Raw genomic sequence first — 27,325 nt, 5'->3', positions numbered from 1 at the left:
AAATCCCATCCCACTCGGTTTGTGACACCATCTGTTAAAACTGACGGCCAGGTTATAAGTCCTGGCCGTGCCGTTCTGCTTCAGATCAGATCAGGGACATCTGCTCTAACCTCTCTCTGAATTTTCTCTAACCCTTTGCCAATGAGAACTAACAACTGGTCTTATCTGTAGAAGGGCAGAGAGCGCGGTTCAAGCTCAGGAGCATTTTGAAGCACACTTTGAAGGGAGCGTTAATGTACAGACAGTTTACACAGTGATGTGAGTGGCACTATATGTATTATGCTTTGAGTCCATAATCATCATCACTGTCATTGTGTGTTGGCATCCACCTCTCTGCGTTTTGTCCTGCCATCTTTTCAGCCTCTGAATAATCCATCTTCTCCAGTATCTTAAAAGGTAAGCCAATTTCAAAACCTTCTCTGCAGTGAGATACTCTGGCTCAGCTTCTGAGACAGCCACGAAAAAAAAAGCATGCAAACACATCTGTCACCAAAGCCAAATGGCAGACAGAAGCCTGGGCCCAGTTACCTGCTGGGGTCCGGTCTCCATCCCAGTCACTGGCCATAGTAACACACATGAAAAAAAAAATTCACAAGCACACAGGCAGTGACAAATAAGCAGCCGCTACCCTGACAGAGACAGTCTTTCTGCTTTTCCAGTCCCCTGTGGATGGCGCATGTTAGTTCAACATTCTTTCCTGCCAATGTCAGCTATTTTTAACAGAGTAAAACCACTTAAGTCTGCATATATTCTGTTGGAGGGGGGGGCATTTGATGGAGGACGAAATCCAATTATCATTTTCAATAAACACACCACAATAAGGTTACCGGTATCTTAAAACTGAACACAATGTGTGCATATCCAGGCACTGTCACTGCCCCCCCTGCCCCCAAAGAGAAAACAGAAAAGATGATTTCAAGAAGTGAAACAACGCCTGTATCATCACCGCAAACATAAAGCAACTATTCTAATCCTGACACCTTTTTCTAATAAGAGCTTTCAACAAAATCTTGCAGGCCCAGGTCTTTGAGGGTAAGGACAACAGTTACAGATTCTATCCTTTGAGGAGGGTCTATCACTGCAGACACAGTAACTCTATCAGTATGATAATGCCATTACCTCCCATCTGATCAGGACGGTCCTCTCCGCACTCAGTGGTTGCCTTCTAGCTTTCATTAACAACATGAATTATGGATCTTCCCTTGCATCTAAATGAAAAGCATTACGCGATTTGTGATGCAGTTTTCCCCATTTTTACACTCTCTTTCTTCCTTGTCTTGCCTTTCTTCCTGCCCATCACTCTCAGTCTTTCCCAGAGCTGCCACAGAATACGGGTATTGGAGAAAAGCTGGAAGGAAAAAAAATTCAAATCCGTCATATTCCCCTTGAGATATTGATGGTAAATAAATGGCATTTGATTTTGTATGCACATACACACATAATACTCAAACCAATGCTTTTTAGGTGTGGGTGGGATGGTACCAAAAGCTGTCAGGACAGGGATGGTAAAGAGGAATAAATTAACAAGGACAATCCATAACAAATAAAGAATGAGGAAATGAGTGGACGCAGTAAAAAAAAAAACATGGCCTAGCAGAAAGAAAATGCCTGTGGAAAAGGCAAGAAAAAAAATAGGGGAGGAAGATTGGGCTTGGCCTTTTTTATGCTGTTAGAAGTGAAGCCACATCCTTACAGTGCAGGTTTTCAGAGGATACATCAACTGAAACTGGACCCTGTGTAATAACAGCTTACTAAAAACATTACAGCAAGTCATAAAGAGCCAGAATCTGCTTTAATAGCTGCCGAGATGTTTAATTTGGCTTGACGTAGGGAAAAGGAGACACATAAGAACAAGAAAAGATGAGAGCGGATTTGTGCGCACACTAATGAATGTTAACGGATCTGTGTTCCACCAGATGATCCATGACTTTTCTGTAAAACCCCAAACCGAGTTCATCCATCCATCCATCCATCCATCCAGCCCTTCTTTTGATAACGGAGTCACAAATAGCCAAGCTGCGGTCTGGTGAATGACATCAACCTCTCATTGACTCATTCCCCTGACCAGTGTGAGAAACCATGGTACTCTAGCCTCATAGAGGTCACACACACACACACACACACACACACACACACACTTTGGAACAGGAAAGACCCAGACCGCACATACTTTCCCATGCTCGCGGTGGAGTTACTGAGTTTTATAAGTTGGACTTCTCCTCCTTGTTGAATTTCCAGATAAAACGTAAGTTCTTTTTTGGAAACACACACCAAAGAAGTCTTTTAACTGATGATTCAGAATGTTATGGTTGGAATGTGAATTGAGAGCAAAAACACATAAGACAGAACATTCTCTCTCACTTCACTGTGACTTTTCTCCCTTGCAAAGTCACCAAGCATCATCAGATTAAAACAACAGAAGGTCAAACCAAAGGCAAAAAAAAAAAGAAAAATATACAAAAACAGGAGCAAAACAATATGGCATGGAACAAAGATGTGCAAATCGGGTTGGGCATGATCTTCCAAATATGAACTGCTTCCAAAACTCCAATTCCATCTGAATCATTAAGCAATTAAATACATTTCACTCACACTCAAGTTAGCTTTCACTTCAAGCCGTCTGTGTGTTTTTTTGCACAGAAAAATAGGAAATTTAGGTGATTGAGAACAGCAGTAGAAGAGAACAATACAGTGAGTGTCATCAAAGATTCTTGCAGCGACAAAAACCTCTGAATAACTTTACTGAGGCATCTTTAAACTTATGTGATGATTCTAATATTTAGCATGGAAAAAGGCAATTCCCTGGATGGCTGTCACTTCGACACCTCTGAGTGAAACGTTGTAAACCGGACCAGCATAATTTAAAATACAATTCACCACTTCATGCCAATGGATACGTTTTGGTGAGGGTTCCCTGAGGAATGATTGAAATGAAATGGCCTAGGATTCTCTCACAAAGGAGGCGTGATGGAGGGCATAAGGGAATTCATAAAGCAGACATAAACAGTCATAAAAGGCCTTAATTCCTGGCCTATCTATCATTTTTCCTCCTCCTCTTCCAGGAGAGCTGGCGTGAAGACACACGGAGATATATAGGCTATTTTTCCCCTTCATCTTTTGATAATCCAATCTTTTTATGTTTGATGTTCCTCTCTACGCACTCTGAACAAATCCCCTGTCCCTGCGCCCCTAATCGCATTACCTCCTAAGGTGTAGTGCAGACCAGGTAACTGGACCTCACAGGGGCCAGCGTACGACTCCACCACACCGTAGGACTGACCGCCAGCAAAACATACAAACACAGTCACAACTTACGACCCTGTAAGACACAAACAAACACAGAACTAGCACCTACACACTCAATAAACAAAAAGGGCCTCCGACACACCCCTTGCCAGGGAAATGTTGAATGCAGCAATGGCACAGGGCAAACCACGGCTGATCCGAGCCCCCACGCAAAAGAGCAGCATCACACCTGACTTGCAGCATCGTCTGACCAAGCTCCTTTAGTGTCCAGGTCTCAGCAAAGTAACACTATTTCTCTCGGCGCACCATGTGTGTGAAAGAGTAGCACGCAAGCGCATAAATTTAGACGATGGAAGTAGAGGAAGACATAATAAGCTGTGTGAGTGAAGCGGCGTCCAAAAGCTACTAAATCCTGTCTTTATGTGGAGCCAGCAAACATATAAGTGAGGTATTAAATATGAACCCCATCAGGCCGGAGCCAAAGACAGTGCAGGGAAAGGAAAATAAGACATCAAAAGAGGGGGAAACGTTTCTAAAATCTCCTTTGGAGCAAAACTAGCCCCACGTCATGTTTTCAATATGCATTATTGTCAATAAATATAAACCTCTTCTTGTGCTGAACACCAGAAAATACCTGAATGATCAAAGACAATATGTGGTCGAGGGAAATAAAGGGAGGATAATGAGAGTAGAAGCTTTCTTACCTTGATTTGAGGCGGCATTGGAAGCAAACCAGCAGAGAGAGAGAGTCGGTTAGGTGTTCATACAGGATAACATAAATATTCTTACATGTGATATGTTGTGTTTCCAGCCTCGGTGTCTAACTGTCTGTCTAACTGCTTCATGTAACTTCATCATGAAAGCTTCAGGAAATCAGAGCTCAAATCAATGTATTTATTAATGGCTCTTTCTCTCAAGTGAGTCAATCCAAACACGGAGAAAATAATACCATCCTTTATGAGTTGGTGCATTTTGTACTCATTCACACAATCATTCACAAACAAAAGAAAAGGAAAAGCAGTTTTATTTTTAACACTGACTCAAAAAAACAAACAAATTGGTAAAACCTGTGCTGGAAAGTCTGAAATGTAATTAAAAGGAGGCAAATCATGGAACATCTGATGAAGGCTAATTCAAAAAGCCCATTTAACGAAAGATTCTTACAGGTGGCGTGAAGTGAAAGGTTGAGACAAACAGCGCGTTAGAAAAGGTGCACGGCCTCATTTTAATTGATGTTTGGGGAGGCCGAGCCACCACCTCTCCACTTCTCAATACATTTGGAAACCAGAGCAGTTGATGGCAGATGTGACCAAGGAGAACAGACTAAATCAAAAAAAAAACATCTCAGGAGGCAGCGGAGAGCTTGATGAACAATGGGGACAAGGTGCAAGATGTCAAAACTATAAACAACAATCATGCTGGAGACAGCTAGGGGGGTACGAGACGCGGAAATTACTGATGCACACTAACGGGCAGCGACACGCTCGTACAGACACATGATCACTGGCCCGCAGAGCTAAACACACACACACACACACACACACACACACACACACACACCCAGCAACACAACAACTCTCTGTTGGCTTTCAAAACAAAGGTATTAATCATCATTACATATACACACAAACACAGCGCACGGGTGGGCCGGGGGGTTGGCGTGCCTGCGGGACTCGTCAAAGAGACACACTGACACCTCAGTGCAGCCTTTACTGCTGCTGGCATAGCAACCAAGGTCAAGTGGTCTGAAACTCCGTGTGTGTGTGTTGGGTTGGGGGGGGGGGGGGGAGGGGGTTGAATTGTTAAACACTCTCAGAAGAACTGGAAAGAAATAATGAGGTAGTCGCTGTCAGGATGGAGTAGCAAATCCCTTGTCTGAGAGTGATGATAGTACTGTTCAGATCTGCGAGCGGACACATGCCAACATGCTAAAGTGTTTGACCAACAGTTAGCCTTTTGTGGTTACTGGCTAAAGCCTTGAGTGGTGGAGTTCAATGAAATGAATGTTTGCGTGGCAGCCAGGTCAAAAGCATAAATCTCATCAAACGTATATTTTAACATCTTATATTCCAGACAAGATGATCCCTTGACAAAGAGACACTGATTCTAAATGTAGTTAAACACATCAGGAACCACAGTATCTGCGGTACTGGAGTAGTACATGTGAATCTCCATTAAAGGACGTGCAAATGTGCATGAGAAAAGACATGGCACCATTAGAAAGGTACAAATACATGCTGTCTGAGAGGAAAATGTCAAAACGTGCAGACAAGTCCCACGCTTCTTTTGTTCTCACACAAATAAGTAGCACTCACGATGACACGAGAACGAAAACCACATTAATGCCCGAGCAGATCGTCTTCAGCATTGCGAACACAAACACAATCACATCATGTCTGTGCCTAAGAGCTGATGTCACAACATTGGCTTTCAGCCCATGGACAGTAGATGAAGCTTCCTTTTGTGTTCAGCAAACTCCCAATGATAGCAAATAATGGAAACTGACTCATGAAAAAGAAAGAATAAAAGAAAGAAAGAAAGAAAAGAAAGCATCTTGACTTGGACCAAAGATGAAAGACGAGCGTTTTACTTCAAATGGATTCACACAGACTGGACTGTAGCCGTTTTATTCCTCTGTCCACCCTTGTCAATTTATTGTAATCTTTTGCATCGGTTATTTGGCTTTTTGAGAGCAACCACTGGGAAGAAGAAAAAAAAAGGATGTCAACAGAAAATGTTGAGTCATTCTGTAAATGAAACAAGCCACAACATTGGACAATATTGCATGCATTGCCTGTGTGCCTGAACATTTCAGTATGGGATAGCTTTTCCCTTTATTTATCCAGAAAATGCACCCATTAAGCCATGGCGTCTGAAAGCCTTTTAAATCGGGCAGCATCAATGTTGCTCCATTTGTCTCTCACTGCAACTGGCCAATCTGCCCTTGATATGCACCCATATACTGCACTAAATTGAAAATAAGACAATTCTTTTTACCTCATTAATTGTCATAATTTTCATAAATATGTAGTTAATCTGAATTGCAACCCATTAATGTGTTTTAAACAAGAAGGAACCGGGACAACTAAAGACTGAGAAGAGCTCTGATTTACTGAAAAAAAACAAATTTTAACACTCCACAGGTGAACGCGTTAGTTGGTAACAAGTGAAGAGCATCTTCATGTTTTCATCGTCATTTATTTAGAAGCAACCTCACCGACTTAAAACACATTATTGCCTTCAGGATATTATCACATTGACCTACATTTTGCAATTCTCTGTAACATTTTTGTAATCGGGGTTTTCTGAATATATAAACTTTAAGCTGGACCGTTGTGTTAGAAGTAAGACCTCTTCAGGGCATATCATTTCTTAATGCCTACTGCCAGACAGAGACGATGATCTCCTGTTGGCCTCTGTCTCTGCTATCGCCCATCTGTGTCTGCATTACTCATCCAATGCCCTGTCTTTCTTTCCCTGGTGGATTAATTCCATGCACTGGAGAGAAATCCAACATTTTCAGTGTAATCATCCCTTTGGCTCCATTAGATCTACACCCTGGGCCCAATCACCTGCACACTCACACTCAAGTGCACCGCAATAAAACACCCTACTACCAGAGGTTAATCACAGAGTGAAAGTCGCTATATCCTGGGACGTGATAATCATTCCATTCCAGCCGGACACCCTAAGCATCTCTTCAGTGCTTTGCAAAGAGCGAAGGGAAGACGGTCTGAGTGCTGTCAGCGCTACCAAAGCAATTCAGCAGTTCACGGTGGTTTGGCAGTCCTCAGGGCTGTAGAGACATTTCCACACACGACGAGGAATCCTTGGCTAGGAATTACACTTTCTGGGTTTTGTGATTGGTCTGATTATCACATAAATTAGTAGGAATTAGAGCTGCACACAGTGTGTGTGTGTGTGTGTGTGTGTATTAATGGTTATGTACTCTACATACTTAAAGCTAAACCTTTAAGCCAAGTGGCTCCAAAGAGCTTTCTGAGACATGAAAGCAAGGTCTGAAAACCAAATATTAGATGTAACACAATAATATAAAAGCATGAGAGTTACAGGAGAAAAAGGACAGGTTGTCTGTCCTGACACGGCAAAGGAAGACTGGGGACGGGGGGGGGACGGGGGGGGGGGGCAATATTAGACTTCCACTCGCATTACCTCACACTAACATTGATTAGATTTACGGCAGACACACGGACAAAGACATGCGCACACACATTGAAAGCCAAACAGACACTCCATTACCACGTCAAGGCACACATCTTAAAATGGAAGCAGGCGGGGAAACGCGCAATGACCGACACTCTCTCACACTCACACACATCCCATCAATTAGGAAAGAGCCATCCAGCCATCAGCAAAAGCTGACTTCCAGCTATTAGTTGAGACAGCACGTTACAAATTGTGGCTTGCTCCTCTCCTTAACTCAACCTTTCTTTTTTTTCTCTCTGTCTTTTTTAAGAGGGCGCAGAATAATTAATAACTGGTAGCATTCCAATAAAGCCATTAGCAGTCACTACATTTGTTCCCTCTTTCACTCGGTGCTCTCTCCCCACATCGTTCCCCCCCTCTCTAACCTCGATCTCTCTTCCTTGCCGTGATCGATGATTGCGCTTGAAAGCGGCTGTAATGCAAGATAGCTTTTAGGCAAATAAAATAAATAAATAGAAAAGTAACAGCGAAGCACAAATGAAAATGAAAACAGGCCCGCCACCACAAAGTAGACAAAAAAGAGAAGAGAAATGCATGAGTCCTTGTGTAACCATGACTAACATTGTCTATTTTTAATTTCCTGTTCTTGTGTCCTAAGATTAGGAAAAAATTTCAATTAACAATTAAACGTCATGATATAACACAATAATATCAAGTTAATAAAACAGCACAGTTTACATTTATTCAGCCTGAGAACAGAACATAAGAATAAATATTATTATAATTATCATCCTCTTTAATATACCGGTACTTACAACAAAAAGGTAAAATGTGTTTGCTGTCTGAATTTTCACCATTACTGCCTGCAGAAAATAAAATATAGTCCAATAGACAAAACATTTTCTTGCTTTTGCTAAGACTTGTTTAGCTGCTTTCCGGTCAGAAAACAAATATTGATCTGCTTTACTCCACTTAGGCATAAAAGTGGTTGTAATAACACAAAATAATAAAATCAAGATCAAAAACAGTAAAAACTGTTTTGTTTGTTTTTTTCTTTTTGTAGTTGAATGTATTGATTTTGGTGAAGTATTAAAATCAAGGACACCGCAATATAATCTGTCCAGGGCAGAAGTCTGATCAATCAAGTCCTCATTTATTATTCACATTGTGTTAAATTTCTCTCAGTAGGTGCGAAAGTTATGTGGATTGTAGGATATATCCTTTGGAGTACTCTTATTATTATTATTATTATTATTATTATTGTATAAAGAACAAAGAACAAAGCTCTGTCTATGTGCTGATTCTTCATTCTCTCCCTGTCCTCACTTTCCGTGAGGATGTTGCGTGATGGCATGAGCTTCATAATGGCTCCAGTGCGGCGCAGCTTTCGGGGGCAAATTGATGTCAGTGACATTGTTGTAAGTTTGCATAAAACCGTGGGAAGAAAAGCAGAAGAAAAGGGTTTGCTGGCAGGTTTAAGAGCAAATCGACAGCAGCCTGCGCTATCTGATGCTTTTCAGATGCTCAGACTCATGGTAACCTTTCTCCAATCACAGCCCCGTATGCTGGGTACAGCTTTGAAGCAGCCAACACTCTGAGCTGCAGGCAGTGAACGGAACACAGCATGCCATGAGCTCATACCTGTCCTGCACAGTGCCATTTTTGAGACAATGGTGGGGGGGGGGGGGATGACTGCAAATTTTGAAAAAATATGTGTCACATTAAAGAATATATACAGTATATTGACCTTTTTTTTTTATATGTTTGACATGCTGATCCACAGTTACCCACAGGCAATTATGTAAAGTGGCTTTGTTTGGATTAGAGCTTTGCCTTTTCTGTTTATGCCGTATAGGTTGAAAAGCTATTGATGGGAAAAGGCCCACAGCCAACAAAAATAATGAACCGCTCACTGACTTGATGAATAAATATATGTAGTCCAAATCAAAGTTTAAGGATAGACAAACCACGCCCACATTTTCTTTTTAAAGAAAGCACAATTATTTGACTTTTTTTTTTTTTTTTGGGGGGGGGGGGGGTCATCGACAGATAAGGTGAAAGGAGTTTAGTTGTTGCTAAAAGCCTGGATGAGTCTCTTTAGTGACTGTCCTGAAGGGAGTTCTGTGAATTAATTGATTGATTGATCCAACATGTCACTGGTGACCAGATGAGTCCATAATGCATCAATGGCAGCAGGTGACGTAGCAGGATTTAATTTCAAACTGGTCAATTTATAAACTACATTGTGGAAAGTAGCATCTTGAGTTTAACACTAATCCAAACTGTTGGATCACGAGACAACCGCCTCGCTTCCAACTATAGCCAAATGCATTTGTCAAACTCTGGACTGAGCGTGATCTTTTCATTAAGAGAATATCTGTGCCCTGACATTTACAACGCCCGTTAAAATGAAGATGTATTACATATTTCACAAGGTGGACAAAAAGGCATCCATCTCTCAGCCCTGCCGTCTCCCTCGCTCTTAATCATGAAATGTTGTACAGTTAGTGGCTTATTAATTTAAATAGTACTCCACAAGACTCACATAGGTGAATATGCTAATCAACAATTTTGAAGCCTGATGAAGTATTTTACGAGAGGCTGTAAAAAGTATTTTTGGTAAATTCATTGTCACGTTCAATTGCTCAAAGTCACTCTATGCAAGGAGAACCATATCTCAGCCCACATATTAAAGAGGAAGTGCACTGATGCAAAAACCTAGCAAGATTCACTGCAAGTGGCAGATCTGAGGCAACATGACATTGTTAGAATTAAGATAGTAATCAAATGTAGAACCTGCTCATGACATACAGATTTGTCTTTGCACAATCCATTTTGGATTGCAGGATTAGCAAATCATATCACGTATTTAACATTAATAAAGCGTGACTTGTAACTTTAAAGTATATTTTAATCATTATTGACTGAAATATTTAGGGTATGGACAGACTACAGAGTAATACTGTTATATTTCACACTGTCGTTGAGAATCCTTTACCCTCATTCTGAGAGAGCGACGAGCAGCGCTGCACACAGTGATGTGTGTGTGTGGACACGCCAATGCTTACCAGGCACCGCCTTGTGTCCCTGTCATTACCATCAGCATGGAAATAGAAAGGTGCAATAGAAATGTGACACCTACTCAATATGACAAATGTGCAATCTGAAATAATCCCTTTGTATTTTCTCCAGCTGTTATGTCAGATTGCCAACAGCTGACTTTTTTTGTGTGAACATCCCAATGAGAAGGGCAGAGTCACAAAGCTGGAACGCCCCTCGGATATTTAATATTACACGTCAGGTGAAATGCAGTCATTTAAGTCTGGCCTTAATAAAAGGCTTTTTTTAATGGCTCAAATTGATTATTTACTCGATCTAACTACTGGTAATTTTCCTTAAAAAGCTAAGCGCAGGGAGGGACAGAGCACCCACCAATCCTCACTGTCATGTCCCCCCCTGATTCTACGCCGCCCACAATCAATGGCATCCGGATTAAACGTATGAGGGGCTGATTAACAACTGAAACCAAAAACAGATTGAAGACTGGAAAGAACAGGGAAAGCATAAAATAGTGCACCGCACGCCCATCTTTCTGTATTTTAGGCTAATCCTCTGCCCACTTTATTTTTAAAGCCCCCCCCCCCCCCCCCCCCCCCTGCCACGCTGTCAGTATCTATTTCTCTATGAACGGCTCTGAATGTAGAGCGATTTGCATGATTGCATTTTCAATACCAAGCATTAATAGTGCAATAAGGATGACTAGCTAATGACCTATCATATTTAAGTAGCCGTCCCAACCTGCCATCACATTACAGCTCCTTCAATCTGCTAATGAAACATCTCCCTCCCTCCCTCGCTCACACACACGTTCAATATAAATCCAGCCGAGTAGAGAAGATCCCTTAAAATCTCAAATGAAACATGAAATAACTAAGAAATTTCTGTTTTGATTAAGAACATATATCCGACTTGATTGGACATGAAAATAACTACTTCTTCAAACATTAATACGTTTTTATAATAACACCCAGTGCACACTTTCAGAATTGATTTCTGACAGACACGTCATTTTGATTACCAACACAGATACAATTAGAGTAATTGTCCTAAAATTAGATGTGGTCGGCATTACTGTTTGTGCATTGCTATCTTAAGACAGAAGCAAGTGACTGTGATTTGAATAAAATATGGTCCTAAGTCAGCGTTGCAAAACAAATTTAAACTGGTGAGGGTGTTCATCAACCGCGCCACGCAGGCTGCTGCACAACACTGACGAAACCTTGCACATGATATGAGCTCTCAGGATCGTCTCTGCTGGCATTTCTACACTGCATGCACAAATGTAGTCCAGCAAACGGAGAGGCAGAGGAGGCTGAATCTATGGTCCGCATGACATTGCTGGAAAAATTACATGAAACACTGGAAGCTTACCGAGTGAGTGTTTCCCTTAGCAATTTATTTGAATGAGTAGAGAATCAGCTTCCACTCATATTAAGTTGTTCTTCTCCAAAGTCATCGTAAAGACATCTGAGTTGGACCTGGACCTTAACATTGTGTGCAAAATTATAGTGTTTTAAGCCCAATGTAGGAAGCTGTCAAGGGTAATTCTCACTCGATCCTCAAAGCTCTACAAATGACAGCCTTAATAGAAATACAAAAAAGGAATTACCAGGATACAACATATCTATCCTGGCCCCCGAAAAAGAGGTTGTTGGGTTTTTTTTAAACAGAATCAGTTTGGCATTCAGTTAGAAATAAATATCAAAAGGATGTCTATGAAAACTAAAACCATACGTTATGCAACGTTTCGGGAACACATGCACAACAACACCATCATGGCTAATGTATGTGGAAGAAATGTATAGGTTGTGAAATAAACTCCAGAAAAAATGAACAACAAAGAACAGGTTTGTGTAAATCACGAAAAATAATATATGTACTGTATAAAAGTCAAGGTATGGTGAGCGGGCGTGCGGTGCACAGTATTCTCCCCATCAGAGTGGGGGAAAAAGATATTCACTCTTAAAGAGTGCAACCAAAATTAATTAAATCTAATTAGCTTGAAACTTGGGCAGAAATTAAATTAATAATGGGTTTACAAATAGTGGGTACAACACAATCCAGAATGGTTTGTCTGCAGGTCGGTCACAAAGCAAGCAGCTGGCATATGCAGACTTTCCAGAGGCTCCACACACACACACACACACACACACACACACACACAACCACATGCATACCAAAACAAAGAGGAATAATAATCAGCACGTAGCCTGTCCTCTGGAACTTCTAATACAAACCAGGTGAGCAACAATAGCAGCTAATAACTTCAATTCAGTTTGTTATTCAAGTCCCATCACACAGCACTGTTTAGAATACCAGTTAGGAGAAGTAAATCAGCCATGCAGCAAAAACGTTTATCCCTGGAGACAAATACACATACAAATATCCAGCCAAACAAATGCGAGCAGACACACTGTCTCCTCTATCCATTTAGCATGCTGCGACTGGCACGGTTTCCTTTCTTCTTCTTTGGTAGAAAATGACTTTCTTCTATTTCTACTATGCTCAAAAACCCTGAGTAATTTTCTTTATTTTTTTTTTACAAAATCTAGGCATGATTCTGAACATTTGCATAAAAATGTTCACTTTTGAGGCTCCCTCAACAGAACATGGCTGTAATGCAAAATTACTTTCCTCAATATGGCAGCTAATTACAGAGCTATCAGACAAACAGGTAGCAGAACAGAGAGGGGGGGGCTTCAACACAATGGTTGAGGTGCTGGTCCTCCACATGGGACAGAACAGCTCAATGGAAAGCAGTAAATTCATTTAGGCTGGCTTCATTAAATATTGCACCTTGGGCCCTGTATCATGCTTCCCACTTTGCTCTCCCTACTTTCATTTGTGGGGCAGCGGATATGCTGTGGGTAAGAAAAAGGCGATCACACAAATGAGGGCAACGCAGAGGGAATGGGGGAAACGCTGTAGGTGGGGAAAGGAGGAGAGAGAGCGGCAAAGGGAGAGACAGGGGGCAATGTACAGAGCAATTAGAAGGAATAAAGGAAGGATGGGCGAATGAAGAGAAGGAAAGATGGAAGGTAAGGAGGAAAGGGATGCTATCAATAAAGCAACAGAGCAACACAGAACATGCTGTGGGATGAGCAAGGGCATGGGGATGTTTGCTCACTTTATGATAAAGGAATGAAGCATGAAAAGATAAGCATATAAATGAATCATTTTTAATATGGCTTTAGTTTTATGACCCAGTCTTCAAAAAAACCCACCAGAGAACAGAAGAATACAAATAATAAAATTACAGATTTATTCCTCAAACAAAGGCTAAATACCAAGCCTCCAGCAGGGGGAAACAAGGGTGTCCCATGGTCTATTTACCATTTAGATTATGCTGGCAACATTCTGACCTCACAGTATGGGCAGCCATCACAACACAACCCTCCGTGCAACATTTGTAAGCCAAATGTATTAAAAGACAACAATATTTGTGGTCAGAAATACTGACCAGAAAGTCTCCAAAAGTCCCAAACCAAACTTTGCTTGCTCAAAAAGAGACTTTCCACTACTATGTTGCGCTGTCAGACTCAGTTCAGCAGCATTTCATGCCCAATTTAACAGGATGCGTGCTGCGAGGGCAATTAATGTCTGGTGTAAAACTGCCATTGAGAAGAGGAATGATATTTTATCAAAGGAAAAGCATTCAAACTTTCAGAAAGCAAATCAAACGCTTGGAAAATCTGGGGAAAGGACTGCACCATTCAGGCCAAGATCCTGGAGGTGTGATGGCTGCACATTTCCACAGAGAAAGAGTCCCCCTCCTCAGTCCACTGCTTTGGTTCCTGGCCAACAGAGTACTTTATGAGAGCACAACTCTTCAAACTTTAACCCCCGTGTGCAGGATGCAGACACAGATTGCTGTGCAAGACGTCTCTCTGGAGTGGAGAGCCAGCAGTACCCCCCAAAGAGCCGCTCCTTATGTGAGCGTTACACACCGAGCTTGAAAGAAGCCATCCCAGCAGACCCATGAAGCTTAAAAGGTGGCTGTAGATGAGACGATTGTCTTATCGATTGTCTCATCTACAAGAAAATGGATGGATGGATATAGTAAATCAATAAAATAAATAAGTCTAGGTGATGAAAGATGGCAAACTTACTGCAGATTTTTGCATCACAGTGCAAATTCAAACAGCGTGTTTTTAAATCACATTCTCTATTGGCTTCCTTGTTTGTCTCCTGATGGTCTGGTAATGGGACAAAGTAATAATAATTTACCCAGCCTTGGGCAGAAGGTAGAACCATACAGAGGAAAAATCAGATTAGAGACTAAATGTATTTGGTCAAAATGGAACCAATCATGTTGGTGTCAGGAGTCAACAATTTGGTTATTATGGATTTTAGCTGACATTTAGTGCCAGGCTCATGCCTCATTTTGTGAGATAATAGCGCTTCAAGGCCTGTGTCTAATGTGCCTTCACAGATTTGACATGAATAGTTTATCATACAGCTATTAAAGTTGGAGGTTTCACAGGGTAATTTCATTGCTGCAATACATCTTTCTTTAAAATTTAGTGTGATACTTTCAAAATATAAAATATTTTTTTTAATAAGTAATTTGATCAGAGCCTCGAAGCAAGTGAGTCGGTATATTATGTGGCCAATTAATATAGCACAAAAAAAATAAACCTTGCTTTGCATTTTCACTCAAAATCTCTGCTCCTAAAATGTATTTAAATCGAGATGGAATCTGACATTATCTTCAACACATTAAAGGTCACCATAACCAGCATCAAGTCTAAGACATAAGGCTCTTTTAAATGCAGTAGCGTGTGTCGCAAATAAATTGTCTGTTTCACAAATTAGAGCAATTTAAAGAAGTGACACTGGAGCTCCTCTTACTTCATATATTCTTACTTACTGCAGTATCATATTGCATATTATGGTTAGTTAAATGTTTGAGCTTTCAGAGCACCCAGAAGATGTGGAAGGCTGCTGCCGGATCTGTGCCCCAATCCGGCAGCAGCTCGCACACAGTTGTAGCCTTTAAGCTCCAGCTGTTTGCTTTCATTGTGTCACTGTGCCGTGCTACAAATGTTCGTCTATCTCCAGTGCGTGTCAAAGGAGTCGAGTTCGATGCCGCCTTTACTCGGAATTAATAACCACAGCAGCATGTAGAAAACTTTCACACCCAATTTTTCAGAAATAATCACCTTTGTGTGTGTGTGTGTGTGTGTGTGTGTTTGCGTGTGTGTTTTGAAGAAAGTCAGAGAGAAACAGAAGAATCAACAGTGAAAGACAACTGGAGGAGTGAGCGATGAGGTGTGGGAAAGAGACAGGATAATGAGAGCATGGGCCTGAGATGAGATGCATGACAAATATGTGAAGAAAATCTGACTGTGCATCATACACCGACTAGCTTTGACTCCTTAACACGTCCTTGTTTTTGTTCCTACCATCATGACTGACAACAGGACAACACAAGTTCTCGCTGTGCATGCACCATGCTAAGCAATATGCTAAGATAATCTTTGCCAATCTTGATAGCTAATTTGTTCCTACAAGGCAGGGTCGAGTAAATAGGAAAGAGCTTGCATTTTTAATTTACAAATCATGCAAGTGCAGTGCAAAGTCTGGGGCGTGACAGAAGTGGGAGCGATAAGAAGAAACCAATTCTTAGTAATGGTAGCATTGTTCAAATTGTGCATGTTTGCATTGATGTGTTTGAAAATATATAAGAAAGGACAGGAGAGGTGACAAAAACCGGGAAGGCCATTCAGCACGGATCCAAACATTTTGAGAGACAGGTGGTGGAAAAACGAGACAAAGGACTGCCAGTGACTCGCGTGGGCTCTGCTGGCATTTATCGTGGCATTCTTTGCAGCATTTTTTAATACATCTCCCAAAAAAAGCAACAAAAACAGGAAACCTATGAGCAACAAGGTTATAAGTAGACATTCAGAGACCTAAAATTACCTCTTAAATTATGTGTTTTCTCACAGTGCTCTTAAGAAAGACAGACCTTTTGAGCTAACAAGCTCAGATGGAGAATTTGTTCCTTAAAAAACAAAGTCATTTTACTTTTTTGAGGGAAAATGCTGAACTAATAGTCCCATTTAAAACAATTTACTACTACTTTGCCTTGATTTCAATGAAGGCTATTTGTTCATTAATTCCGCTGCTTGATAGTTCTTTTGCATTTTGTTAACTTATAAGTTTTAAGAGTAACTAAAAGAGTGCCCACAATAATAGGTGCCGGTCACCTTTATTGTGGTGAAAGAAAATTAACCAACTATCATTGATATATCGCTGATCAATGCAGTGTGTTGGAAACTCATTTAAGTTTATATTTCTCCAGGCATTGTGAGATCTGCCTTTTTGCTGCAGCAGAGGCTATTTAAAATGAGCAAATGCATTCAAATATACATGCATATTAGAGACTGTGTTTCTGGAAGAATGCCTCTCCAATTATTTCCTGCTTAATAAGCTACTGAAAGTCAGAGAGGGCCCCTAGTCATTCCTCATTTAGTTCAATTTCTGTGAGTGGAGACACAAATGTAAGAAAAAGAGAAGAAAAAGACAATTTGGGCTGTGATTGGTGATGCTCATAAGTGATAGAGATATACAGAAAACGCTGGCCACCAGATGAAAAGCAGAGAGGGGAAAAAGAGAATGAATATTGATTCCTTCTGTTTAAATTAAGCTGTCAAAAAGACGGAGAGATGAAGTAAAGGAGCAAGGAAAAGACAGAAAGAGCGCCATGGCTTTTTGAGAATGCAAACAATACGGAAAGGACTCGTTCCATTTATCTACTTATAGCAAAAATAACAAAAAATAACAAAAAGCAGAGGCTTACTGATCCAAACAAACATAACATAAATACACAAGTCAACAAAGGCCTTACAGTATATCCAACAGTATGGCTCATGTTAGCAGAATAAATGCTGACTGGTTTCTAATTTCTGTACGGTAAAAAGTGACACACAACCAAGTTCTGCTGACAGCTGTCTGACCCATTCAGTTGCTTATTTTTTCAAGCCCACCACCCATGTTGTATTTAGAAAACGTATTAGTATCTATGATTGTGCTCTTCTCAAAATGAGGTATGATCAGGCGCATTGCTAGTGGAGGCGGCAGAAAGTGAATACAGATTAAGCATGTTTACTATAATTAAAAAGGCTGCATCTAAATAGGCTGGTTCACAGCACAAGTACACTAGTGGTGCACTGATCAGCTCTGGCATCATCCCAGCCTGCAAATACATTTTCATCCACTCACCACCCCACCTGAAATAATGATGTTCTCAGATTAAGAGATTCCCACCCAAATGGGTAGTACGTTGCACCTAAAAGGCATAGGCAGCATATATGCAATTGCCATTTCTGCTGCTTGGGGTTCTCTACGGGTCATAATCAATCATATAATCAATATTAATGTCATTAGCTTGTATGGCATGCCGTTCAGGAACTTATTATATATATATATCAAAAGTGCTGGAATATATGGACCAAACTATGAAAAGTCTGAGAATATGGACCGAACTCTGGAATATATATACGAAAAGTCTGAGAATATGGACCGAACTATGAAAAGTCTGAGAATATGGACCGAACTCTGGAATAGGAATATATATACGAAAAGTCTGAGAATATGGACCGAACTATGAAAAGTCTGAGAATATGGACCGAACTCTGGAATATATATTTTGATATATATATTCAGACATTTTCATAAATATATTCAGACTTTTTTCGGTGCACGGGAATATATATTTGAAAGCTGCGGTGTAGCGGTTAGGGCTCCGCACTCACACCCCCGTCGCCCCTGTTCGATTCCCGGTCGGGCAAACTAGTTTATGACTTTCAACGGAAACAAATCCACGGGCGCTTTTTTGAAATCCTCCACTTCGACAGGATATTTGTACTGTAAGACATGCTGCTGTCTGACTGTACGTGTACTCTAACATTCTATCTAATAAATACATTCTATCTAATAAATATATTCATCATCATCACGGCGCAGCTGCGATCTTGCGTCATCACTGAGCGAGTCAGCTCGAAATCTAGTGCCGGCAATTCTCAATGAGGAGATAATGAACGCCCTGAAACAGATCTGCGAGGGCTTTTTTGAAATGCTCCTCTTAGATATGATGTTTGATTGTACTTGTACTGTAATACATGCTATAAGTGTCCGTGATGGGGTCGAGGCTGCCTGCCCCGGAACATGCATAGCGCCGTTCTGGCTTTATACGGCACTTGACGGGTCGCGTGATGGGGTCGAGGCTGCCTGCCCCGGAACATGCATATCGCCGTGCATAAAGCCGTTCTGGCTTTATACGGCGGAACATGCATAGCGCCGTATAAAGCCAGAACGGCGCTATGCATGTTCCGGGGCAGGCAGCCTCGACCCCGTCACGTGACCTGTCAAGTGCCGTATCAGGTCAGAACAGTTTGGCCAGCGAGGGGGCGTGACGATCAGCTGTCGGCACGCCAGCCATCACGTGACTTGTCGGACACCCACAGCATGCATCACACTACAAATACAGTCAAACATCCTGTCTAAGAGGAGCGTTTCAAAAAAGCCCTTGCGGGTTTGTTTCAGGGCGTTCATTATCTCCGCATTGAGGATTGCCGGCACTAGATTTCGAGCTGACTACATTTATGACACAAGATCGATCTGGCTGCCCGACCGGGAACCGAACGGGCGCGACTGGGGTGTGAGCGCGGAACCCCAACCACTACACCGCGGCTTTCAAATATATATTCCCGTGCACCGAAAAAAGTCTGAATATATTTATGAAAATGTCTGAATATATATATGAAAATGTCTGAATATATATATGAAAATGTCTGAATATATTTATGAAAATGTCTGAATATATTTATGAAAATGTCTGAATATATTTATGAAAATGTCTGAATATATATATGAAAATGTCTGAATATATTTATGAAAATGTCTGAATATATATATGAAAATGTCTGAATATATATATGAAAATGTCTGAATATATATATCAAAATATATATTCCAGAGTTCGGTCCATATTCTCAGACTTTTCATAGTTCGGTCCATATTCTCAGACTTTTCGTATATATATTCCAGAGTTCGGTCCATATTCTCAGACTTTTCATAGTTCGGTCCATATTCTCAGACTTTTCGTATATATATTCCAGAGTTCGGTCCATATTCTCAGACTTTTCATAGTTCGGTCCATATATTCCAGCACTTTTGATATATATATATAATAAGTTCCTGAACGGCATGCCATAAGCTTGGTACCATTTCTGAATTTCCCGAATCCTGTCTGGTATTAATCAGAACAATCCGATTGTGACTTGGCTGGGCCAATCTGCCGACCGTGAGCTACACATCTCAATGGACCAATTATTTGCGGTGGCCGATTAAAATGCCACGGCCTACTGTGTTAAAAGCTGTCCAAAAATGATGTGTAGTTTAATGAGCAATAAATAATTACACACATCCTATATTAAATAGTGCCATGGACTTTAGGAAATGATCGTTTAAATGGGGACCTGGATTAAAACGTCCACACACAGAAGCATAAGCATGAACTTCACAATAAAGACATTTTCAACTATTTGTGCCAGTATAATAATATAATTTTACAAAATCATTGGCTATACATATCATATATGTATAACACTAACACGGTCTCTTCTGGATAAAAAAAAACATTCTACATGTATTAGACTAGAGAATCACACACACAACTTGAAAAAATAGTAAACATAGTAACACAACCACAAATACACTTTACACACAATGCGAATCCTCCAGTTTCATGCTCGATGAAATAAAAGAAAAACAGACAACAATCACCACAAATATGAAAGAAAACCCTTTAACTTTGACACTATGTTCTCAACTTGTTTCCAAAAAGTGAGCAATGCCATTTGCTCTGCCGTTCCAGTTTGATCATGACTCGCTCCCCATTTCCAAACGCTGCAGCATTTGACAAACACAATCCCACTTTGGTCTCCTATCATCTCTGGAAGGAGAATACACGGAAATAACAGGCCCGACACTGCCCACCTGCAGCACATCACATCGTCTCTCCCCAAGAAATTAAAGTGACCAAAAAATTGGCGTCCTGCTATTACAATCTGCTCGCCAGACTGTGACGATCGGAAAGTCTGTATTTGGCCGTCATTTCTTTCTTTCTTACAATGGGGCGCTGTTTGTCGGCTATTACCGAGGAGGCTGCAGTGAGCCAGAGCACGCTGTGGTATTGTTTTCTTTTATTATTTTTTTTATCTTTTTAGGGCTGAGAGGCAAGAAGAACGAGAAAAAGAGAGGACGGACCTGAAATGCTTTACCTCCTGCAGAGCCCTATCTCCAAAGGCCCCTTGTCGGGCGACAAATTGATCCTAGAAATAAGGGGTCATTTCCTCTGCCTGTTTACCTGTTCACAGAACACTGTCATCACTTTGAAACGCACACATAAAAGCTGACCCAGCTGTGCATCCAGAGAGCTAATATAAGCAGTTATTTGTTTCCTTAATGCGGGGGGGGACTATGGTTGGGTACTCAACTCTGTACTCTTAAGGTCATTGACCAAATTACCTTGGTACCATCAAGTACTGATTCACGTTAAATCAATCCGTGACAAATTACAGTGCCTGAGGGCACATCTGGGTGAGTAAGTGACAAAGAGTATAGAGGGAAAGAGACAGAGAGAGTCACCTTTGAAACTGTGTCACCTTTGCAATGGCGTGAAATACAAAGCTGGTCAAAACAATACGTGTAAAGTTTAAAAAAAAAAAAACAGGTCAAACACAAAATCTACAATCTGAAGGGGGGCCAAGCTCCCAGCCAATGTTAACACGCCAACAGTCAGTGCTGCGCTCATTCATGAATCATGAATCTTCAAATGAGTCATTGAGAGCATCCTCTATGCACATCGGTACGTAAGTACTTGGCACCTTATTTAAGATGATATTAGAGGTGATTTCTTGCTATTCGGCTATTTACATGCTTTCAGCAACAGTTTCAGTTCCACCTGAGATGCCTTACCAACATGTTCGGATGTTAAAAAGTGGGATATCTGAGGATACAGGGAAGGCATTAAAAGGAATATGTTCACAATGTATGAGAGTAAATTCACAGCATTCACACACACACATGCACCTTTATGATAAAAGAGCCCTAGGATTCACAATGACATACAGCATTACTTGGCACAGAGGAAACCAGCTGCTTTTAGGCTAAATTTAGAATAGAAATTAGTATTTCTGAGCATTGATTCAATAAAGTCATCGGCAGCACTGGTTTCGTGGGCATGCTCCATAAGTATGGTCTTGCTATGTTGCTGTTTGATGGTATTGTGTATTCCTTTACACACGGGTCTGCAGGTACAGGAGGCTGAGCAATGCAAACATTTGAGCAGAAAGCATGCAATATTGCTGAGCGGCGTCTGTCCGCCCCAGTCCTGTACTTTCATACTGCCTCTGCTTCAATGATAAGCAAACACCACAGCTAACGTGAGCTGCCACACACACACACACACACACGCACCTTGAGCTGCCACACCACACGCAGCAGCCTTGAATCAATCAAGTCTGTGTGTGAGATACAGTGTGTGTGTGTGTGTGTGTGTGTGTGTGTGTGTGTGTGTGTGCGTGTGTGTGTGTGTGCGTGTGTGTGATGAAGAGTAGAAGTTGATAACACCATGTGCTCCTGTGAGGATTTCACCAAACCCCATGTTTTTTGATTGAAAGGAGGTGAGCAAGCATTACCATAGCTTCCCCGCCACATGTCTGCTCTTAACTCAATAATGCAAGAACGATTTCTCACACACACACTCACTCACACACACACACACACACACACACACACACACACACTGTTTGTATCCACCATGGTAAATTCAATATTATATTCACACTCCTAAGCCAAAGTGGGAGTGCAGTCAGCACAGAAGCCACAACCTTGGCTATAAATCAATAGATTAAATATAAATGTATGAATAAAACAGAAGATAATAATAAATAAAAGAGAAGATTGTTTACCCTTGCCGTCATATACTGTACAAGTTCGACCTCACTTTGCAAACAATAATGGAGAGGGAGACAGAAACAAATAAACTCACTTCTTGTTGTGTTGAAATTCATGTTTCTAATTCTTCCGTAAACCTTCTCAGCTGCCAGTGTCTTAGTCTGCCCATTTTAATATTGCATGTCTTCGCATTTACTTTACATGATTGAAGACATAATGCACGCGTGTAAATTTAAATGCGAAATAAAAAAGGGATAAATTAAATGAAAGATCTCGTTGCCATTTAAAAGTCACCAGCCAAATGGGCCAGCAACACAACACACTTTTCAAACACAGTCTGATTTATTATAATATGACTTATTGCCTGCAAGGAAATGTTGCACAGTAGGTCAGGAAACCCACTGCTTTTGGTGCTGGTTTCATGAATACACTATGTTTGACTTGACATACCTGTCGTTTATACTCCAGTTGAGGCAAAGGTTGAGAGAGCTGAGATTGCGGCATTTCCTCACGACCTCCATCACTGTCTCGTTGTTGAGTTCTGAGATGTGCCGTAGGTCCAGAACGTTCAGGTTCCGTAGCTACGAGAAGATCAACAGACAAAAAACATTATAATGTCAAATCAATTCAAATTCACATAAACGTTACGCAGCGTAGGCAAGTTAATAACAATGCTTGACTCTGAGGATGAACTGCAATCACATTTACCGGTAGTCATCCATTTCTGAAGCAGTGATGCTTCTTTTTAAATTGTGTGCCCCCTTGAAATCGTTGAATAAAAAAATAAACATTCATTGCAACTACACAGATTTCATTTCAGTTTGACTTTAACGAAGCAGATCCAGCAATTGTACTTTCTCTCATGGAGGAACCAGGAGTTGATGTCTTAGTACATGCTGCGGAGAAAAGAAGCTGCAAGAAGAGAAATACAGTAAGTAAATATGGGCAGTGAATAAACCTTCATACTGAAAGAAGGATGAACGCAGAATAAAACCTAACAAGGGAAATCAATTCTACACAACTGCTAGCTGTTGCTGTTTGACTCACCTACCGGCCTGGCGTGAGAGGTTATGAGCCAATAAGAGAATTCGTCGTGACGTTCCTTTTCATCTCTCCCTGACTTTTGATAATCTTTCTTTCCGATCAGAATGCCTTATAAGAAAGGGTTTGGATTAAAGCTCTCCGGTCTCTCTATTTCCTGACACATTCTAAGAACGCCGCGTTCATCTCACATTCCTGTTGGGTGAATACCACCAAGGGCTGTTCAGGTCACAGCATCGGTTTGCTTCCTCTGATACTCAGAACTATGTAAGGCACAGGTTCACGCTCAAACACAGCGGGGGGTGAACGATAATAGTGGCACGATATTACAGCTGGCTCCAAGGGAGGCAGGGAGGTAAATGCCATGCCAAGGCTAAAGGAACAACAAGCTTACAGTTGATGTTCAGATCACTGAGTACTATTGGCTCCATCGGCACAACGTATAACAAAAACAGCATGAAGAGTCATCGGGGAACGGATAAAGAGCAAGGATCGCTGGCTGAAGAAAGCACACATGTAAATACCTCCTTCCTGTCCCCACTTACTGAGAACAGAAACGCACAGAGACTGCAGACATTCACAGTGAGTGTGTGATGCTGCATTGCTCTGAAGCTTACAAAAAAGCTTTACCCCTGTCTAGCTGCTACATTTGTCGCTCTGCTCTTACGGAGCCTGTGGCTTTCTTGTCATTCCTCAAACCAAACTTGAATTCACAACTCCTGCGATAAAAGGTCTGCTTAGGCGTGAAATAAAGATGGCGCAGGCTTTGCGTGTGGCACGTTTGCACCTATGTTGTGACGATGCATTTAGAATAAACATTAAACATCTTATGTGAGCAAAGTCAAGCCAACAATGCAGCGAGGAAACGACTAAACTGACAGGATAAACCATGACGCCATGAAAGGGAAAGTCCCTTAACTGTGGCTTGTTATAAAGATGAATTCATAGGAGCAGATGCGCACGCGTGCACAACACACACTAACTATCATGTGCTCCTGTGTGCAGTTATGGATTGAAGGCTAAATTATTCATGCAGACTTAGAATGATCAGCGTTTGCACATGTGTCCAAAGATAGGGAAATTACACATTTGTGTTAACTTGAATGGAGACTAGGTGACCACTACCGCGAATATTCACAGCAACAGACGTCCAAACACACACACAGAGAGAGAGAAAGATTTCATGAGTACAACACACTAAATAGATTTTCTACTACAGCCAATAGTAAGTGTGCCAGTGATGTGGATAGCCAATGAGAAATCAGGCCAAACTGGTGTGAGTTTTCATTGGCTGACAGTGTAGCTAGGTTCCAGGAATTATACGCAGAAGTCTGCATGAAGAAGCAGAGGTATGGCTCAAACTATGACTTGCTAATCCGTCTGTGAAAACCACAGCAGGAAAATAAATTCAATAGTTCAGCAGACATCTGCCAAAAGAAAAGTATCTCAAATCCTTGAAATGACAAGCGGCACAAAGAACAGTGTCGCAGTAATTAGACACGCCTCCAGAAGGTAGCAGCCAGCGACTGTTTGTTTTTTTACGTAGTTGGCAGATTACCATTTTTTTCCAACTCGTGGGTGACATGCTTTAATGCTTCCAATCTTATTTAATCATTTCCACTCAAATAGCGGCTTATTTTTTTGGGCGTGTTTTTCGCCACTTCAAGAATATATGGACAGAAAAAGAATTTTTTTTAAAATGATGAGGAGAGAAATGAGGAGGAGGGAGCAGGAAACCTTGAGACGGAGGAAGAAAAAGCAAGTGATTCGCACAGCAGAGCAGGAAAAAGTGAGCGTGCAACAGAGAAAAAGGAGAGAAACAGAGTGAGGAGAGCCAGTGAGAGTGAAATAGAGCAACAGAATGGAGAGCAGGGGATTTGGGAAATGGCGCACAGTTTTGTTTTTTTTTCTCCTCGTTGGCTGAGGTCTGTTACCAGGCAGAGTTTGTGTCATCTCCTGAGTTGGCAGCTACACCTGGATAATTATTCATTCTGTTCATAAAAACACTAAAACCTGCAGAACCCAGCTGCTCTGAGGCCAGCGGGTCGTCCCCCGCCCTGTGAACACACATTCATGGCACACACTGATTACATGAATATTCTAATGACTATGTGGACTCGTGTTCTCAGGCACAGACACAGAGGTGTAAAGAATATGAGGACATTAACTCCACAGCTGTTCTTAAACACGCTTTTAGGTCGAGGGTTTCCACGTTCTGCTCATTTCTACTTGATGAAAATATTTTTTTTAAAAATATTAAATACATGTGGGATACCACATGTATTTAATTACTAGCTACTAAAGTTACTTTTCATATTAAGATTTAAAAGACAAACCAATATCTTTTTGTAAAACAAACAAACCTTTCATTTATTTTTATTCAATCATTGGTTACATTTTAATGCATCAAAATTCACTATCTGATATTTTAATACATCAAAACTGCATATTTTTATATTTTAAGGATATTTAGTGCATGTTTTATTTTTGTACAATTACCGGTAGTGAAGTAATATTGTTATTGCACAACTTCTGCCCGTAGTATTGAGTGAATCGTGCTGCTACTTTTACTGTTACTAGTAAGCGATCTGAATGTTTCTTCTTACCCTCACAAAAAATAATTACAGTAATACAGACAGATTTTTTCATAAAACAGGCATTGTGCTATTTCAGCTGCTGAAATTTATGTTCCCAATAGAAAACCGTTTTACCTGCCCTAAAATGCATTTTCAGTTTCAAAATCAAATTTTTATTTCATTTAAAACTTGCAATTCTCCCTGAAATAACCACAATTTTTTCTAATTAAGTTACACGGAATCACAAAAGTGTTTGAATGTCAGTTTATGTGTGAGATAATCCCATCAGAGCCAAACGTTCTTGAGAAGAGGTAGTAACACTTTCTGTATCTGTATCAGACGTGCTGTTAATTCAGTCCACATGACCACAGGAGATCTGTGAGCCGCATGCAGCTTGGCTTCCACTTCAGTTAGAAGCTTCTCTAAAACAGTGAAACATAAAAGCTGAAGTCAGGGATCAAAAGACAAATGGTACCTCTGAGCTAAAAAAAAAAAAATACATAAATAACTGGCTGTTTCAAAAGTACCTTATCCGTTGGCCAGACATATGCTGGTGTGAAATATTTCTAAAAGTTGATTTGACATTTTATTACATTAGTCTCTGTAATAGTCTGGCACAGTTTGCTTGCGTGTATGTGTGTGTGTGTGTGTGTGTCTACAGCTAAAAGTGGTATTTCTTCATTTAGTTACACAACGCCAAGCACGCCGATGCCAAGCAGGAAGTTCAGGCCTGGTGGAGTCCACTTCGTGGATATGATGTCATGGTTCAAACGCTGGCAGAGACCAGCATGAGTTCAGGGTGGCTGCCGTCCGTCAACCTCGGTGTCCAAAGCTGACAAGCAGCTTGACGACGTTTAAAAGGCACGGACAGAGCAAGCATTGTTTTTAATCATCAATAATGAACATTTGGAAAATATGAGCAGCTATTTCATTGCTGTATTTAAGTTCGTAAAAACCTCACAATTTAGTGTGCGAGTTTACTCGGCGAAAAAGTCTTACCGTGGGAAATGACTGAGCCATACTGAAGTAAGTAGTAGAAAAAGTAGCTTGAAAGTAAAAAAAAATTAAAAAAAAGTGGAAAATCATATCAGCAAGGATGAGTAGAAGCAAGCGACAACCTCTTTAGCCATTCAGGTAGAAGTTGCTTTTAAATCAGGTTTTAAAAGTCTGGGCCAGGAGCAGAAGTGACAGGGCGCTGTTGACGAGGAATTGTAGCCCTGACGCATCTTGGTGTTGTGTGTTTGTGAGATTGTGTGTGAGACAGCACG

General features: G+C 40.9%; 1 protein-coding gene across 1 annotated transcript in view; it reads right to left on the bottom strand.

The window, feature by feature from the left end:
- fbxl17 (F-box and leucine-rich repeat protein 17) overlaps positions 1 to 27,325 on the bottom strand; it is a 155,694-nt gene that overhangs the window by 77,350 nt on the left and 51,019 nt on the right. Inside the window, exon 7 of the mRNA XM_068738716.1 lies at positions 22,891 to 23,021. Coding sequence (XP_068594817.1) covers positions 22,891 to 23,021 — 131 coding nt within the window. The remainder of the gene's footprint in view (positions 1 to 22,890; positions 23,022 to 27,325) is intronic.

This window comes from Brachionichthys hirsutus, chromosome 4 (assembly GCF_040956055.1).
Source record: "Brachionichthys hirsutus isolate HB-005 chromosome 4, CSIRO-AGI_Bhir_v1, whole genome shotgun sequence".
Taxonomy (NCBI): domain Eukaryota; kingdom Metazoa; phylum Chordata; class Actinopteri; order Lophiiformes; family Brachionichthyidae; genus Brachionichthys; species Brachionichthys hirsutus.
Note: the sequence above shows the minus strand (reverse complement) of the source record. Positions and strands in the feature narration are given on the sequence as shown.